We start from the raw sequence: 19,327 nt of genomic DNA, 5'->3' as shown, positions 1-19,327 counted from the left end.
AAAAAAATCCACCTGCCAATGCAGGAGACACAGGTTCGACCCCTGGGTCAGGAAGATCCCCTGGAGGAGGAAAGGGCACCGTACTCCAGTATTCTTGCCTGGGAAATCTAGATCTTCTGGACAGAGGAGCCTGGCTGGCTGCAATCCATGGAGTCTCAAAGAGTCATACATGACTTAGGAACTAAATAATGACAATGTTTGTGATTTCCTTCTCTGAAATGCACTCTTGGCAGGTGTCTGTATATATGGCAATCATATTCCCAGACCAGAATCAGTGCAACCTGTCCTGACCAGACATTATTGGATTTATCATATATTGATTAGACAAGTTTTTTTTGTGAAAGTAAAATTTAATCTCCATTTAAAATCATTTTAGCAAATCACTTGAATTAGAAGGAATACAATTTTATGAAACTAAGACTGCTTGAAAATCTGCAGCATGAATTCCATAGACTTCTTGAATGCCCTTGGATGTCTTCAGATAACAAAGAGTAGTAACTCTTTGTAATTTCCATCCTTGAAATCTCCAGGTCTGCTTTTAGGTTATCCAACTTCATCCTCTTAATCTCAATTTAAGAGTCAAAAGTAGACCAAAGGAAGCCTTATCACTCGGATGCTTACTTTTCCAACCAGAAGGAGGCAATGAATGCTCTTAAGCTATGAAAAGAGAAAAAAAAAATTCAACAATTTTATAGTGGTTCTCATTAAAAAGCCTAAATCACATTTCCCTAGCTACCTCTATTTAGGATTTAAATCTGTGTACAGTATTGTGTGGGGAAATTCAACCAACATGCCACACATTGGCTTGTATTGCATGCTCAGCCATTCAGTCGTGTGGCTCTCTGTGACCCCATGGCCTGTAGCCCACAAGGCTCCTCTGTCCATGGAATTTTCCAGGCAAGAATACTGGAGTGGGGTGCCATTTCCTTCTCCAGGGGATTTTCTTCACCCAAGATCAAACCCACATCTCCTGACTTGGCAGGTGGATTCTTTACCACTGAACCACTAAGGCTAAGAACACTTATGTGATCAAGAAGCCATCCAAGCTTTTCGAATGGAACCAAGAGCTTGAGTTGGGCAATATTAAACAGATATGGAATCCCAGATATCCTTTGTAATTCAGAAGGTAAAATTACCTAGTGCAACCACTTTGGGCAAGGGTTTTCATTTTCAGAGTAATGACCAGGATCAATAAAGTAGTCACATAGGAAAATAATTGCGGTTTAGAGTTGGGGGAAATATCCCAATACCAGCTCGGGCTCTACAACCTTGACAATCTACTTTCTCTCTTTTATATGTTGGGCCAAATCATCCTCTGGCACCTTATGGGTTGTTTTTGTCACTTAAAGGATATAAAATTACTTGAAGATCAAAGTGCTAAATATTAATAATTAGAATAAGCCATAATGCATCATAATAAAAAGAGAAATAGCTTTGGAGAAATACAATTTCTAAATTAGACAGACTGTCTAAAAAGAACAGAGCTTGGTTTTGTGATTTATATATTCATTCATTTAGAGAAAGTGATAGAAGAAATCTGAGAAATGTCATGATCAGATTGGCTATCTGCCAATTTGTTCTTCTAATTTTTTTAGGAAAAAAAAAAAACGCTCAAACACTTCTGATTTTATAGGAAAGACCATAAATAAAGAATGTAAAAAAGAAAAAAAAAAAAGATTTTCACCATTTGTAGTCTGCACGTGCCCTGAGCTTTGCATTTTAAAAGAAGGCATTTTTTTTCTGATTTTCTACCAAACCTTTTCCTTGCCTTGCCATTTCCAAACGTACAACTCGCACTGAAAGCAAATGACAAGTGAGGGAGAACTGGTTCGTAGCTGCCAAGATATCTCTACCTTAAAGTAGCACTGGTTTAATTCACACAGGGCAAAAGGAATGTCTGAGAAGGGGTGAAATTTTCAGGCTTGGGCACTGAGTGGCAGTGTCCATTCCTGAGTCCACAGCTTCTTCTGTCATTGTTCGCTGGCACTTCGGGCACCATCGTTTTCCCATCTACACCAGTTAAAATACCTTGTTGTCACTTCCCTTTCCTTGTCCCTTCTTTTCTTCCATAGTGCGTTGAGAAAACTGAGAGAATGGAGTGAACGTATATTATGTATACAAATAATATCCTTTGCTAACACTGTGTGCTCGTCATAGGAAAAATATTTTTCTATGTGACTTCTCTTCATTTTTCTAAGCTTTGACCTCTTCTCTAAAAATTCAGTCCATGTGACGCAAATCCAATACTTGCCATGGGCTAAAGTGATGATAAAAATGAAGGAATCAGGTTTTTAGGACAACAGGGAGTGGTGAGGGTTGTCCCAATGGGGAGGACCACCCCCAAGTCCACCAGGTTGTACAAAATTTTGGAGCACCCCAGTCAGGGTCACAACATATTGTATGTGAATAGTGCCCCCTAGTGTGGAGCGATGTATGCCCAGCCCATCTGTCCATTCAAGACACCTTCCTTGAACTTAACTGTTTGCCAGGCATGGTTCTACCTGCCAGGAGATAGCAATGAACAAAACAGACAGAAAACTCTGGTCTCTCAGAACCTAGAGGCATTCTCATTCAATTACTTTTTAAAGCCAGAAAGCACTATGCCAACCAGATAAAGTGTGTATGCATGCTGAATTTGGCCCATGGATCCACTAAATAATGACCCCAGCCCTAGGCTTTTGAATGAGTTCCGTGATCTTGCAGATTTTACTCACAGGGACAGAACACAGACATGGACCACGTATTTGCACCCACTGCTTAACTCATGCGTAAGGAGAGCTCCTTGAACATGGAGAAGTCAGAAAATTAATTTTCAACTACCATTCTATATCCCCACCCCAAGGTCTATACTTGCCACCCCTTTTTCCAAGAAAATATAATTCCTAGAGGTGATCTGTTAGGTGAGTGAGGAAAGAAAATTAGAATGAGATGGAGGTCATGGCATTCTGCCAAAGCATTGTCTGACTAAGTACCTGTCTGTTCAGAAGGCGATGGGCAAAGCAAGCACTGAGCATGGTCAGTGTGACTCGAGACAATTCAAAGTCCGCTCTTAACAACCTACAAATTCAATTAAAATTTTTTCAAGCAAAAAGGAAGAGTCCCCGAAGTATTATGTCTCTTAGGGGTTATGCTAACAGAAACAGGGCAATTGCAGAATTTAAAGAGCTCTCTTAGAAAGAATGTATTTCTTACTCTGATGGCATCTTAATGCCATTAGATAAAAGTTTTATTTAATCTGCATCTAGGCAAAATGGAATGGGAAGGAAGTCTGGTCACCTAGCTACTTTCATGGGTGGAAGATTTTCTTGTTTCTTTCTTTCTTTTTTTGCATTGGAAACTTCAGTAAAACGGAAAAGAAAATTTGCACTAATTCTCTACAAGAAGCTTTAAAGAAGTGCTGTGATGGTATTCAAAGAGTTTAAAAGTTTTCCACCTCACAGTTTGGATTTTCTTAAATAAGATCATGACTCAAAAATATTTAAAGAACCTAGGTCACAAATGTGACGGGAGATAGTTGTAGGATGTAGACATAAAGGTGGAAGGTAAGCATTCACATCTTCCAAGAAAGAGAACAGAGATCATGTATGATCACTCTTCCTCTTTTCTACCTGCCTTCCAGGAACCTTTCTTTCCCAAACCCCTTATAAATAAATGAGAACAATAATAATAATCAGAGGAGAGTTTCCCCATCAACCCACATGCTATATTAAATAACTTTTCCCAAAGTTTGGGAGCATTTCCTGAAAACCCTCAAAGGTATTAATTTTTTCCTCTCTCTTTAAATCACAAAGCAAAATTCCACTGTCCCTCTGCCACCCCCCCTCTTCTTAAAAAAAAAAAAAAAAAAAAAACTTGTCGAGTTTTGCTTTTCTATTCACTGCAGTCCTGGCCAAAGTAAAGCCCTCTTTCTCAATGACGTCAAGATCTTTACCAAGATTAGGCTTTCATTTCTCTATTGCAGCAATTAGCCAGGGAATGTATAAAAGGCTTCAGGGAGACTCACTGGGCTGCAGAGAGAGGCACTTTGCACCACAGACAGAGCAGGAAGGAGCCAGAGGGAGTCAGGCAAAGAGGAGTCAGACGCTCCTGGGGAAGGGAGAGAGTGAGACAGGCTGGAGAAGAACAGAAAGTGTGTGTAAACGGAGTAAAGAAGGGAAAAAACTACCCTGAAAGCACATTTTCAAAACTCTGGCAATTCTAGAAAGAAACGGGCTACGTTTCTGAACACAGAGACAATGAAAAGCTACAGAAAATTTTCCAGTCTCTGCCACAGTCTCATAGGTGCTTAGAAATGAAAGTAGAACTGCCTGTCTTTAACCGACTCTGAGAGGGTAACTGGATTAGGGACCGGTACGCCAGTTTTTTTGTTTTTGTTTTTGTTTTTTTTTTTTTAACATCTTAAATCCTGAAAAAAAAAAAAAAAGCAGCAGCTCCGAATTGAATGAATTGATGGGCACACTCCAACTGCTGGGCTGGAGAGACTGGAACTTGGTCTTGCCATTTCTGCTTCTTTGAAAAAGGAGACAACTTGGGCTTCTTTTTTAATTTAGTTTTCCTCCTTCTCTCCCCCTACCCCCCACCCCCACCCCCGACCTCCCCCCACCCCTCTCCATCACCACCCCCCCCCCCTTTTAAATAAGAGGGTGAAGGGGAACCAGAGCGCACAAGGGAACTGACCCGGGAGGCAGAGAAGATGGGCATCCTCAGCGTAGACTTGCTGATCACACTGCAGATTCTGCCAGTTTTTTTCTCCAACTGCCTCTTCCTGGCGCTCTATGACTCGGTCATTCTCCTCAAGCACGTGGTGCTGCTGCTGAGCCGCTCCAAGTCCGCTCGCGGGCAGTGGAGGCGCATGCTGACCTCAGAAGGAATGCGCTGCATCTGGAAAAGCTTCCTCCTCGACGCCTACAAACAGGTGAGCAGCGCTCCAGGGGCTCCTCTGCAGGGCCGGCGGGGGCGGGAGGCAGAGATGCTGGAGGGGACCCGATGCCCGCAGGAGCTGGGGGGTGAGCGCTCTGGAGGCCCTAGGGTGATGCTTGGGTGTTTACTCTCCTCACCTGTCGCACGATCGCACACCTGAAATCTGGGGATGGCAGATATTACTGAGTCCCAGTGACTGTGTGACTTCAGAAGGAGTCAGGAGTGGCTTGCTGTGACTTGGGAGCAGAGGGTATTTGTGCCTGTAGAATAGGGTTGGGAAACGTCAGAAAGGTGTCCAGGGAAGGCAGATCCCTGCCTTTATTCTGCTCTCATCATGAACTGGCAGTCTTGATGTTTTGCTTGATGAGAGGCTGTGTGAGACTTTAGGAAAGACTGTTCAATGGGTGGGCACTAAAAAGCAGGGAGAAAGAAAGACAACACCACGCAGAACTCTCAGAGAGCTGACAAGACTTAAGGGAATAACAGAGCAGGTGTGATTCAGCTGGTTGCAGCTTCATTCCTGGTAGAAGTAAGAGTTAATGGGAGCAAGTCTGTATGCCCCTCATCTCCTGCCTTGATCTGGATTTCAGCCTTTTGAAGCAGTTATCCGGCACTGAGTCTGGAGTTAACTCGGTATCTGTTTGAAAAGGAAAGATCTGAGAACAAGCTGTCAACCATCCAGACTTTGTTCGAGAAACCACATTTGCTTTGTTTCTCAAAACTTAAGCAGGTTGCCTTTAGACCGAGCAGATAAGTCTAAGGTTCACAACAGTCTCAAAGCTGTTATAACTGGTGCCTAGAACCCTAGAGCAGTGGCTTCACTTACCTGCCGAAGCCATGTCCCAGGGGCTGCCCTCTCAAAACCAGACAGGTGTTTGTTTCCAAGTGAAGAATGCTGCTTCAAGGTGGTGGAGCATCCTTGGATCAGATCTTAAGGGCAAAGAGGAAAGGGCACTGGGTCCTTTGTGAGTTTGTTCCCTCTGCCTACACCTGTGTGATTCCTGAAGGTCCCTGAGCTTAGGGAGAATTGACTCATCCCATAAAAGCTACTATCAAAGCAGACATCCTTGATTTCCCCAACAGTATAGAGGGACCTTGCCTGAGATGCTGGGGAAGGGGCTTTAAGTGGAAGATGGGAACTAGTGAGGTGATGTATTATAGGCAGGCAGAACCTCAGAAACAGAGCTGGAAAACTAGAATAAGAGGAAGAAGAGAACGAGTCCTCTATAAATAAACACTAGAAAAATAAATCTAGTGAATGAACCTATGGTAACCAGGGGGGAATGGTTGGGGGGAAAGATAGATTGAGAGTTTAGGATTGACATGTACATACTGCTGTCTATAAAACAGATAATCAATAAGGCCTATAATATAGAACAGGGAACTCTGCTCAATACTCTGTAATAACCTAAGTGGGAGAATAATTGGAAAAATAATAGGTATATCTATATGTATAACTGAATCACTTTGCTGATACCTGAATCTAGCAAAACATTGTTAATTAACTATACTCCAATGTTAAAAAAAAATTAAAAAATATCTGCACCAGCATAGGAAAGGAAGTCATTTCTAGTAACAAGGAATCTGGAGTAGGATCCTTCCACTGAAAATTAAACAAATGTTTAAGAAGAAAATATTCATGGTGAATTAGGAAAGTTTGACTCTGACACTTGTCTTTGTTATTGGTAGTAACCTGCAGAGGGTTTGTATTTGTTGTCTTAAAGATAGAAAAATAGTTAAGAGCGCTTGTTAGTAAGTGAAATTTTCTTTATAATAATATTAAATGATACTCAAAGTTCTAACACCAAAACCTCATTTTATATTATGTACATGGGCTGAATGGGTGATATGGGAAGGAGCTACTGAGATGATCACTTCTTTTGCACACATGTATATACTGAATGTTTATGTTCATTTTGGTGGGTAGAGAATTTAGAGGAGAGTGGGGCTTACACAAATGTGTCAGGTGTATTATGAATTAGGAAGTTCTTTCACTTGTATCTGTTTTTCCTAGGTGTTAGGAGATAACCTGGCAGTGTCAGTTATTAGATCTCTATTAAACTCTTCCTGTTTTGAAAGTCATTGACTTTTGCCATACAAGAGAAACCACTGCTTTGGAGAATTTTACCTATATCCATAGATACCCTCACATAAAATATGGAGGTTGTAATGTCACCCACCCATGTTAAGTGAGGCTGTTTCTCCTATCCAGCAGCTTATTGAAATAAGAGGAAAGGAAACACATGCCTCTTTAATAAACTTGATCACTTATTTGTTTTTTCACCAACGTATAGTGTTTCATTGTGTTGCAATATTTTGTTGTTCCTCCTTTAAGAGACTGAGAAGCTTGAGTGATCTGTTTTCTTCTTTGCACATGGTTTGTGTTCTTCTGTACTCTTTCTGTCCACTGATTTGACTAGTGACCAAGTTCATGACTGATGTAATGCTGTTTGTTTTCATGACTTATGTAATAGCTGCCATGAGAAGAAGCAACCCAAGAACTCATATATCCTGAGATAAGACTGGACTGGGTGTGTGATGACTGGAAACGTGGTAAACACAGCTTGCACTCAATTTAGGTCTTCTTCCATCTCCAAGTGTAGCAAGGGCGGTGGTGGCATTTCAGGGTCACCCAGAATCTCTAAAACGGGTTGAATCACTTCCCCGAATGCTGTTGTCATCTGGGCCATTGTCATTGGGTGTAGCCATGTCCAGAGACTCACTGGGGGAGTCTCTGTTTGGTGTCACCCTGTTTCACAATCCTGACTTGAGGCTGCCACCCCCAGAAGCAGAGTGTTCCGGGATGTAGAGTGTGCACATACCAAACAATGAGGCAGGGCATTTCTAACTCTCCTGGTTGTTGAATGGCAGATACTTGAGAAGCTATTTAGAGAAAGTGCGGTAAAAATGTTAGCCTTGTGTTTGGCTTCTGCAGGAGGCAACAAAGAAATGAAAAAAAAAAAAATTGGGACAAAATAAAACAGAAAACCCTTCTTCCTTAAAATGTTGCATGGGATTTAAAATGAACTTTCTAGGGAAGCCTGTAAAGATAAGTTGGGTTTGATTAGAGGGAGTCCCAAGCATGATTTTGATGAAAAAAGAAAATCTAATGGGTTTTGTTGAGAGATTGAGGTGCATAATAGATGTTTGTTATTTAAGCTTTCCCTAGTCAGTGTCACTGCATCTAACACTGCATCCTTGTGCTGGTGCTCAAAGACACAAAAACACAACCAGTAAGCAGACGGCTCTGTCTGGGAGGCTGGCTCCTACCTAAATGAAGTGTAAAAGTAAACACACAGTATAGATGCTGACACGCACTTTAGCTCCTACATGGTCAATACTGCTGTGGCACAGAAAACATATTCATTTGAACATATAATTTTGGTTTTGGAAGGTCTCTTTAACATTCTCCTCCTCCTCTTTACTCCCCTCAGCCTTTTGACACTCGTTTCTATAATGGAAAACGGCTCTTCTAAGAACCAGACATTCCCCAAAGAACACAAGGCAGGCTACCGCCAGAGTTTGTTCATCACTTGGATAAAACACTGGGAAATGATAGAGCTTTGAGCTATGTTTTCAAGTTACAAATCAAAAAGAGTATGCCCAAACAGGGACTTGAACTCAGAGGAAAGAGTAGGTAGCTGATCCACTGATTCGTTTGGCCAATTTGAATATAAATGGTTAAAATGCTGCTTAATAATTGTTTGGCCACATTTGTAAGGATATTGACGTAGCCTGGTCATTATGTCAAAAGAGTTTGAAATTTCCTGATAGTTAATAGAGGCATTCCAGGGCTTTGGAGAGCAAGAAGGAGATGTAAAAAGAATCCTGCCACATACCTACCCCCATTTTTATCATTTGCTTTACTTTCTATCATGAGATTAGGTGATATTTTGTCCAGAGGCCTTTCTCAGGCTGTGGAAAAGGAAGAAAAACAAGGTTAGTAGTATATGCTCTATTTCCAGCTTCTACTTGATGAATGGTTCTTTCTTTTTTCTTCCCCTTGCCCTGCATTTCACAGTCCACATGCTAAAGCAGCATTATCCTTGTCCTCATGCACTGAAAACTGTCAGCAAAAGGGATCCGATCATCAAGGGAATCAAATATACACCATATATTTACACTCTTGTTCATATTTATAAATATGGCTATGACAACATTTGAGCTTGGCCCAGAGATGTCTTCTGCTGTAAAAATACAAAGCCTTTATTTCCCTCCCTTGTTGGTGTTGTGTTGATGTTGATTATAAAAAAACATAAGAAAGGACAAATGTAATAGTGCAGATGAGAGACATAAAAGTCAGTGATGACGATATTACATTTTACGTATGTCCTTTCTGATCCTTGCAAAATAAAGGGACCCTTTGGGAACATCGGAACTTCAAGACCAATTAGTGGAAATGATGCTTCTTGTGTTTGGGCATTAAATACTGGGCAGGGTTCTCTTTAGAGCGGCTAATGCTGGCAGGGAAAGAGGTACCGACCTAATTACTCTTCCGCAAGAGTAAAAAATGCCTTTTGAATGCCTCTTTGGCAAATATGTCTCATTAAGGACAAAAACCAAACACAAACCCTCTAAGAAGGAGAAATTAAGATGATAGGTAACTTGTGGCCAGGAGACTTTCTGTGCCACTGTGGGAAATTAAAACAGAGTTTGGGAGTACCAGGGGATAACTTGTTTTTGTCGAGCTTCTTTCCTGCAGCCTAAATGTTATTATGGACCAACTTTATTTTCTTCATCATTTTGGCTTTTTGTCAAGGAATGTTTTGCTCCTGGGGAAAGAATCTTCCATCACGGAAGACAGTAGTGATTCTCCCATTCCACCTTAGCAAGGTGTGAAGCAGAGTAAACTCAGAAATTCACCCTTTGAAACGTTGGTCATAGTACAAACTTAATTTTCTTGATGACCAAATAGGAAGGTGAGAAATGAACAATACTATCCATCTAAAAGACTTTTTTTTTCAGTTTAAAGCAGACTTCCATTTTTTAAAAAGTTTTTTCCTTTATTGTTGCTAAATTATCCCATATCAGCAGTTTTTAGCAAAACTAGACAAATTTTGTGATTAGAATATGACATTTATAAAAGCAGACTACTGGTCTACTCATGTCTGGCCCTTCAAATCATGGGTGTGTGTTTTCCCCTCCTAGTTGTAGTAATAGCATTGTGCATACCTATGCATTTTCTCTTACCCAATCACCCTCATGAACAAAAGTATAATTCTTTTTATGACATTCTAATCTGCAGTCAAGTCCTGTGGCTGCTTTACAAAATGAAGAGGACTGGCTACTGTCATTTTATGCATGACCAGCAGAGATGACCAAGAACAGACCAACAGCATTGGGTGTGGCCTGCGAGAGTGCTCCACGGTGGGGTTCCGGGGGGTTCACCCTTCGAAATCATCTGCCTTAGTGAGGTCTGATGTTCAATGTAGGTGAGGGTTATTATTAAGTGTAAAATGCTTCACTGACCTCTAACTAAGATGATAACACGTACCATTCATTCAAAACTTTATTCAACAAAAAATTCCAAGCATACATATCCATCATTCTCCAGTTTAACAAAATGCCAACCTCTGCCCCCTCCCCCACCAAACACACCTACTAAAGAACATGATATATCTGGTAGCTTATCCTAACTTTTGATTTTAAAGTAGAGGTGTTGTACTTGTTCCAAGTTTTCTAAGCTGAACTAACATGTTTGTATTTTGAGAAAAATTATGTGGCTGACCTATACATTGTCACTAAAGAAGTAGAAGGTGCTTTATTTAACTTTCCAAGAAAATTAATTACAGGTAACAAGAGAGTCCCTGTGACTGAGGTCAGATTAGATTACTCAGTTGAAGAATCAGGCATAATGCAAGGATCAACAGTGCAGCTTGGGTGAGAGTCAGGTGCATCAGAGGCCCATGTCACAAGGCCAACACAATTGTTCCGTTCTTAGAAATGACTGCAAAATGTAAGTGGATGTTTTCCACCTACCAGGAAGCTACAAGTCTGCAGTCCAGAGATGATTCTTCTCCTGATTCTTCTCCTCACTTAATGAGAAGTTGCTACAATAGCTAGTGGATTCAGACTGGACTGAATGCGTTCAGATCTTTGTATCACAGTATGTTGAGAAACACAGCACAACAATATTGTTGAAAGCAGCCATCCTAGAATCATTATTGCTTTTTTAAATGGGGAAGATCTAATGAGAAGGTGATGCTATCTTTTATCTAAATCTACAAAGAAGTACAAAAATATCCCATAGATTAAAATAAAAAGTTTATAATACCTTTAGGATGCATATCTTTACATTTTAAGTACATTTTAAAATCTCAAGAGAGAAATGTAGCTCGTATAAAAGAGTCCAGCTACAAGTGGTTTACTAGGTTTCTTCACCTAGTTTCACTTACAAATTAAGAAAAATTAATATAAAGAAAACTTTTTTCTTGACAGTGACTGAAAGCAAATGTATTTATTTCAATCACAGCACCACCTTCCTTTTCTAAGAAAGAAGATTATTATTTTAAGATTTATTTTAGAAAGCTTATAGTCCTTGTTTTAAACCTACCCTGCTAGGATTTTCCACAAGGGAGATAAAGGATTTCTTGACTTCTTCTTCTGCAGTTAAAACAAGTTATGCATTAACATCAGGTAGAAGCTTCTCCATGAAACCCCTTGACTATTTTATATCGGTTTAGATTGTTGAGTTTTTAACAATTCGCTTGTAAGTGACTTCAATTAACAGCAATGTTATATGCAGTGGTATTTATATGAGGGGGAAAAGTGAATCCAGTTGGAAGTGTTTTGTAATATTAAGGATAGTGTATAAATATCAATTATACTCTTGTAAGTTGTCCCCAATGTTATTAGCTTTGATTAAACCATTCTAGGGGAAGATCCAATTCTGTTAATTCAAACTGAAGTAATTGGCTCTTTTATGTTGTCTGCTTTTTATTATCAATTTACAGATTCAAAGGCCAGCAAACTTTCTTTCAGTCTGTGTTCAATGATTTAAACCACATACAAAGGGAGCACCTAGAACAATTTTGCTCTACACCTCTTCTGTCCGAGTATTCCATAATTCAGAGGAATTTGTTAATAAAATGTATGGTAGGAAAGTAAATGGCTTGTGATTTCTGAGATGAAAAAGTGAAACAGACTAAAACACACATGAAATATGAGAAATTAAAAGTCAAATTCTACAAGAGATAAAAGTGTATGTTTTCATTCATTTGTTTCTGTAATGGATATGGCGAGGTTCTAGTCAAAAGAACCCCAAAGTATGCAGTAGCCATAGAAACCTCCGGAAAGGATGTCATACCAAGGAAAGCTCGAATCACTTCTAAGAATAATTGTAACATAGAATTACTCAGAAAAAAGGTATTCAGTTTCACATGTTTGCATGGCATCTACAATCGCAACTTACACTCCCACAATGATATACAGTGTACAGAGCTCTTTTCCCTATGTCATCTTTCCATAAACATATGAGGAAGATGGGCATCATAAATGACCATTTTACAGATGGGACAGCTGCGGCACTTAAGAGATTAAGTGGGAGTAACTCCTCTTATAAATGGCAGACCCCAGGTTTTCGCATTCTGGATAAGAATAAGCCCACCAGTATCCTTGTCCATTGGTTCAGATTAAATGACTTTTAGGCAAGACTATCAATAAAGGACTTTCCTGAGTACTTTAGAATTCAGAAGTGGGAATTCAGAAAGAGGTGCCATGTCCCACAACTCTGATCATTTATTTTAAAGCAGACCATTCACTTTTCACTTTTAAAATGAAGTCCATTAATCATTTGTTATATATTGTGAGCTAAGCACTGACAGAATAAGGACAGTAAAGAACACCAGCCTCAACTTAATTATGAAGACAGCTGCAGTACCTTCAGTGATGAAAAAATTACCTTTAGTGGTGAGATAGAATGAAAAAGACTTTTATTCTCTTTAGGGCCATTCATCACCTTACCTGCCATGATGGGTCTTTACTCAAGTCAATATGTGTTTACCATATCCTCCGAAGGAAAGAGCTCATTTTATTAGAGCCAACTGTTTCTGTACAGAGTGAAGTGAGCGCGTGTTTCACGTGGTATTGCCTCTCTCTTTCGTTTTCCATCGCCAGGTGAAATTGGGTGAAGATGCCCCCAATTCCAGCGTGGTGCGTGTCTCCAGTCCGGAAGGAGGTGACGCCGGTGGAAGTGGTGCCCAGGCGAAAACAGTGGATGGGACTGAGTGCCACCTTCTGGACTTCGCCAGCCCTGAGCGCCCACTGGTGGTCAACTTCGGCTCGGCCACCTGACCTCCTTTCACTAACCAGCTGCCAGCCTTCAGCAAACTGGTGGAAGAGTTCTCGTCCGTGGCTGACTTCCTGTTGGTCTACATTGATGAGGCTCATCCTTCAGATGGTTGGGCGGTGCCTGGGGATTCTTCTTTGTTTTTCGAGATAAAGAAGCACCGGAACCAGGAAGACCGATGCGCAGCAGCCCAGCAGCTCCTGGAGCGCTTCTCCTTGCCGCCCCAGTGCCGAGTTGTGGCTGACCGCATGGACAATAATGCCAACGTCGCCTACGGGGTAGCCTTTGAACGCGTGTGCATTGTTCAGAGACAGAAAATTGCTTATCTGGGAGGAAAGGGCCCCTTCTTTTACAACCTGCAAGAAGTCCGGCGTTGGCTGGAGAAGAATTTCAGCCAGAGATGAAGGCTAGATTAGCTGGTTAAAAGTATGATTGTAACAGAGCTTTTTTTTTTTTTTTTTTTTTTTAATTTATGTAAAGACAAGGAAACTAAGAATTCAATCCACTATTTCAACTGAGTCCCATTTTCTCACTGAAAGACGGGAATTTACGTGTCAGAAGAACATAAACCTCTAACATCTCGACATTACTTTCACCACTTAAATGGCTTTTGGCTAAATAGTAGCCCCATCTCTTCTCTTCCTGGTGAAAAGCCCTGAATGGAAAGATCCCAAGATGGAAAAGAAGAAAACTTGTTTCAGCATGTGTTCATTTCTGCCCCGAGAAAAGAAGTGATACAGCTGATGCCTGCCCTGGGACCTGAAGAAAAGACTTACCGGAATGACTGCTATGTTAGGGGAGCCACCATCCTTGTTGATGTAAAGGGTACTACTTGGGCCTTATTCAGCGTGGATAAAGCCCAACTGGATATTTGCCAAATCTTTACTTAGAATGAGTCTTCAAGCCCAGGCCATGTGGTTAGGTCCTTATTGTTTAACATGTTAGAGAAGTTTCTGACCTTCTAGTTTCTAGCCATGTAGTGCTCTATGCCAGTCTAAATATCCTAGAACTCACAGGTATATTTGCAGATATCAAGAATGATACCTACTGGAGTGTTAGAATGGTCATCTGATATCTGATGGTTACTTTCTAGGCAGATGGAGAAAATGCTAGAAGCAAATCAAATCGTCAAGCTAGGAAAAGGAGGCAGAAAGATTAGGAGGCTTCATAGAGCTTCACCTTGAAATTGTAGAGAGTGGTACTAATTTGTCAGTCACGGAAACATGGAAACATATGCAAAGCTAGAAGAAGAAGCTCCACTAAGATAGCATAGAGAATATACATATGAAATCAATGTATTTGTCATATATTCTTGGATTGAAGAGAAAGGGGGGTTGAGAGGGAAAAAACGCATTTTAATATTTGTACTACTTTTTGAAACATGTTTGTGGTGCTTACATGTTCAGTAGGTGATTATACCTCGTGATGCTGATGCAAGGTAACACCAAGGGGCCCAGTGGGGCCGGGGTCCCCCTCTCCATCCCTACAGTTGCGCTGTGGTCCCACTGCTTCTTGGTCTGGGTGTTTTCTGAATGATGAGCTCAGCAATAGAGAGCCAAACAGAGGACGAGAAACTGTGAGACAGTTCCCATCAGCGATTTTGGAGGCTTTGCTTCTAAGGCAATCCTCAGAATCATGGAGTGTGGTAGGGTGGAATTCCCATTCATATTTAATTTGGACTTGGGTTTTCCTTTGTTCCTCTTAGATGAGGTATAGTCATCTAAGACTTCTGTAGTACATTTTTATAATGCTATTTTAATATATATACCATATTTCTGTTTAAAATGAAGATATTATAGTTTTACTTATAAGTAATATAAGTAATAACTAATATCCTAACTTCCAAAAAAGATCAACCAATTTTGTATATTAAATTTTTATTGTAAATTTGAGGATGTTATCAGATCATAGTATATGGTTATATTTATATGTACAATCAAAGGTTCTTTTGGCCATTCCATTAATAATTGAATCATAAAACTAATAGAAAAGATATCTAAAATTGAAAATATCTTTCTGAACTAACTGCCTGAAATCAGAAAAAAATGGGAACTGAGTGTGCAAGAACCAAAAACCATTTTTTTTAAAAATGGAGCAACATAATAGTCACATCACTGCATCGTTTATTGTCTAGATATTAAAGTGCCATTTTAACTTATTATTTTTAACTGCAACATTTAAGCTTCTCACTGTTCTAAATTCTACAAAATGTACCGACAAACAAATTTTGAAAATGTGACATTAATGAATTTCTGGAAAATCACATTGAGAAGAGATTATTTCTGAGTCCTCAGTTGTTAAACCCTGTAACTCGAGGCTTATCAGTATAGCCCCTTGATTTTTATCTTCAAAATGGTATCCAGATTTATGTGGTGTCCTGGGGAAGAAAAAGAAAAGTTGGTGGCAGCACACTCACGCTGTTGTCTTTAAACCTCCCCTTTGTTCTACACGTACAATAAGGGAACAGGATGTTGGCGAAGCTGGTGGGGGGATGAGACGTGGCTAAGGCAGGCAGTGCCAGTTGTCTGGGGGAAGGGGGATGAGAAAACTACCCTGCTGTGATACATTTTTAAAGAAAGAGAAGGTTGTGTGCATGCAGTTCTTCTCCCTGAGGATAGGCCAGTGGAGACAGGAAGCAGTAGGAAGTAAACATACAAAGGTAAAGGCTGAATATCAGGGACAAAGACATGTTCAGTGGAACACAGGAGAGTTACCGGAAGAAAGGCTGTTGAGGGCCAATGGAGAAAGTGAATTGACAAAGCTCAGGAATCCTACAATATGTAAAATGGCTTGGTGTTATCAGAGTTAGGAGAAGCCTATAACTATCTAACTTATTTATCTCAGCATGAACTTTTGTGATTTCCTGTGGTGTATCTTTAAGGAACTTAATAAGAACTCATTATTTGAGATAGAGGAGAATCAGTGTTTAGCTGGTATGCTGAGAGAAATTCTTAGATTGTCAATATCCTGAAATCAACACCCCCACCTATCTTATCTTTTATAAAGTATGTTCCTTTGAAGAATATTTGTTCCTGTTCTCACAAGGCAAAATTTATAAATTTATATATATATGGTATAAGGTATAAGTTTATATATGCATATATAAACTTATATATATATATATATGATGTCATTTTTTAGAACCTAAACATTTTCCTCCCACCCAACCCCATAGGCTATGTTTACATGGAGCTATCAGTTTAGCCTTTTAAACTGAATTAGCTTGTCTATTATAGAAATACTTTCCAAGCAATTTGGGGTGTTATTTATAGTATCTGGATTTACTCAAACATTTACTGTTTGAAAGAGTTCTGTCTTGGAACTATTCAAAACTTACTTTATTATATTGCTTAGAGAAAATAATAGTGAAATCAATAATGACTTTCTTGAATGGGCATAAGTGAAATGCTTGCACAATAGGATCAGTGTTTCATACAGCTTGGGCTTCCCTGGTGTCTCAGATGGTCTGCCTCCAATGCAGGTAGACCCAGGTTCAATCCCTGGGTGGGGAAGATCCCCTGGAGAAGGAAATGGCAGCCTACTCCAGTGTTCTTGCCTGGAGAACCCCATGGACAGAGGAGCCTGGTGGGCCTCAGTTCACGGGGTTGCACAGAGTCGGCCACGGCTGAGTGACTGACACTTTCACTTTCATACAGATATTAAAATGTATCTGACCTCCCTAGAAGCAGCTTAGTGCTGTACTTGCTATGTGTAGCTAAAGTTATGCTCATTTAACTCATATGACTTTTCATATTCATATTTTTGATCTCTGGTCTTCTGTCTTCACCTTGTTTGTAGAATGTACCCCTAATTTTCGGTAATATCAACTTTGAAATGGTCTATTGATTTAGTTAAGTGGTGGCTCAGATGATAAAGAATCTGCCCACAAAGCAGGAGACCTGGATTCTATCCCTGGGTCAGGAAGATCCCCTGGAGAAGGGAATGGCAACCCACTCCAGTATTCATGCCTGGAGAATCCCATGGACAGAGGAGCCTGGTGGGCTGCAGTCCCTGGGGTCGCAGAGAGTCGAACACAACTGAGTGACTAACACTTTGACTTTTCTACCATTAACCAGGAAATGCCAATTCTGTGATCAAGAAGAGCAGAAAGGCTTGCTCTCTTTCATTTTGTCTGAGTGTGTTTCACATTTTGGGCTCTTGAATAAAACTTATGAAATATGGGGAGATCATACATGGATGCTGCCTTGCTGCATAAAATACCAGAGACGCAGATTAAAGACAATGTCTGTGCCTTTGGGGAAATTCCCAGCCGGATATAGGATATCAGTTGCCCTCAGCATGCGCTATGGGCTTTGTCCCCAGCAAGCAGAACACATTGATGTACATGCAAGACTTCCTATCCTGTGGATGATAAGAGGATAAACATGGACATTTATTCTACCTAATTTCTGACTTACAGTTGGAAGATAAACTTAATTACAATCAGATGGCCATTGCAAAGGGGAAAAAATAGACACTCACTTCTGTCCCACTGAAGGATTAATAAAACCTTTGCCAGCATTTAAAGCTTTTCAGAACATACTCAGTGCTATTCTCTGAGCACTGGAGATTAACAGTGAGATTTTTAATTTCTCAGTGAGGTTTTAATTTAATATTAAAATTAAAAAAATAATTTTTAAAGAAAAACAGGAGTTTTTCTTTAAAAAAATGATATTGCCAAAAATCAGAGCTAAAATATTTTTAGTTAGATTTCAACCTCCTCTCTTCTTCCTCCTTTACCTTAAACATACAAGCTAAGCCCAGTCTTCCTATGTAAGTCCAGATGGGGTGTAAGTACCAACCTCTGCTTGGTGATCCACCCTCTCTTGGTAGTGTCCTGTATGAAAGAAGAGGGACAGGACTTGGGCGATTCAGGAAGTTGCAGACTGGGAAGAACTAGGCCCTGGGGGCTTAGTCTACTGATCTGGGAAGACCTGAAAAGAAACTTCTCACCTTTGGAGGAGGGCTGATGAGTGCCATTAGAGTGGCTTTAGCAAAATATAGGGCCACTTCCTAATGCCTTCCCTTCTGGATAGCTCCAGAAGCAAGGTCTCAGACTTAAGATCCAGCGCTGTTCCAAGGTGAGTCAACCAGTCGATGGCAAATACGTAGTGATCTCTGAACAATACTGCCCATGCAAGTTGGGGCTCTCTACCATCTTGGACAGCATCACTGGAGCTCCATGAAGTTTATTTTTTTTTAATTTGCTGCAGAGACTTTGATGACCCAGGAGATGGTTAATGAAGTCACTATTTTGGCTCAAAACTCCCATCCCCCCCACCAAAAAAAAAAAAAAAAAAGCCAATAGGTAAACACATAAATGAAAGAAGCCCACAGAACAGAGTGGGAAGGAAAGAAAATCCTCTCAAGGCTTCTCCAGTCTGTGTCACTGGTTGGTGCGGTTTTTATGGGTGTGAAGATTAGAAGATGTCATGACATAAGAATCCAGTACTTTATAACCAAAGCAATTAAAAGATATTGGGTAGGGAATGTTGGCCAGTTTTGTTTAAATTTGCATCACATCGTCACCAGACTCCATCTCTCGCCCAGATAATCGGGCACCCGGACGGGGAGATTAGAATGTGCAGAAGTTACTAGTGTGCAAATGATAACTGCTAACGAAAGAGTCCTTCACTCAGTTAGTGGTTGGATGTAGTCACACTCGTTTGCCTCTGCCCATCCTCGCCTCCCTGGCAAGGAGAATATTCGGGGCATGATGCTATGAGTACTGGGTAAATGTGGTGAGAACGTGTGTGTGTGTTATCTCTGCTTCTCAACTGCAGAAACAGAAATGCTTTGGAGATTATCAGTAGAAAGAGTGTTATTATATTGGTGCTGAGTGGTATGTGTGCTTTTAAATTTGTTCTTTATTTTAATAAACTTTGAATAAAAGAATAAAGTTACTCTCTGGTTCTACTTGTTTATTTTTAACTTACTCTCTAGACCTTGCCCCTGGCTGGAATACATTCATGGTTGACAAGGGAAAGAGAATCCATCATTCTAATATTTATTCCTTGGTATTTGTGGGCAAAATCGCCAGCAACGCCAGGTTATTTTAATCTCATGCTGTGTGCCAGAGTCTTCAAGGAAATCAAGACAAGTTAAAAGAAAATCTTCAGA

At 40.3% G+C, this 19,327-nt stretch overlaps 1 protein-coding gene and 1 long non-coding RNA gene across 3 annotated transcripts; one reads left to right on the top strand and one right to left on the bottom strand.

Annotated features, from left to right (window-relative positions):
* Positions 1–329: 329 nt before the first annotated feature.
* LOC110152530 (uncharacterized) lies at positions 330–4,768 on the bottom strand. The gene is made up of 2 exons (XR_002318417.2): positions 4,678–4,768; positions 330–657 (listed from the first exon to the last, which is right to left on the bottom strand). It is a non-coding gene; the product is annotated as an uncharacterized lncRNA (long non-coding RNA).
* On the top strand, positions 4,694–19,111 carry DIO2 (iodothyronine deiodinase 2). 2 transcript variants are annotated; one of them, XM_070469719.1, is made up of 2 exons: positions 4,694–4,915; positions 13,036–19,111. In XM_070469719.1, the coding sequence occupies exons 1-2, from the start codon at positions 4,694–4,696 to the stop codon at positions 13,621–13,623; spliced, it is 810 nt and encodes a 269-aa protein (XP_070325820.1). In that variant the 3' UTR covers positions 13,624–19,111. The 2 variants fall into 2 exon arrangements, with proteins under 2 accessions (XP_070325820.1, XP_020771982.2); XM_020916323.2 differs by having other exon boundaries at positions 13,036–13,611.
* Positions 19,112–19,327: the final 216 nt, after the last annotated feature.

Source organism: Odocoileus virginianus, chromosome 6 (assembly GCF_023699985.2).
Source record: "Odocoileus virginianus isolate 20LAN1187 ecotype Illinois chromosome 6, Ovbor_1.2, whole genome shotgun sequence".
In the NCBI taxonomy this organism is placed as follows: domain Eukaryota; kingdom Metazoa; phylum Chordata; class Mammalia; order Artiodactyla; family Cervidae; genus Odocoileus; species Odocoileus virginianus.
Note: the sequence above shows the minus strand (reverse complement) of the source record. Positions and strands in the feature narration are given on the sequence as shown.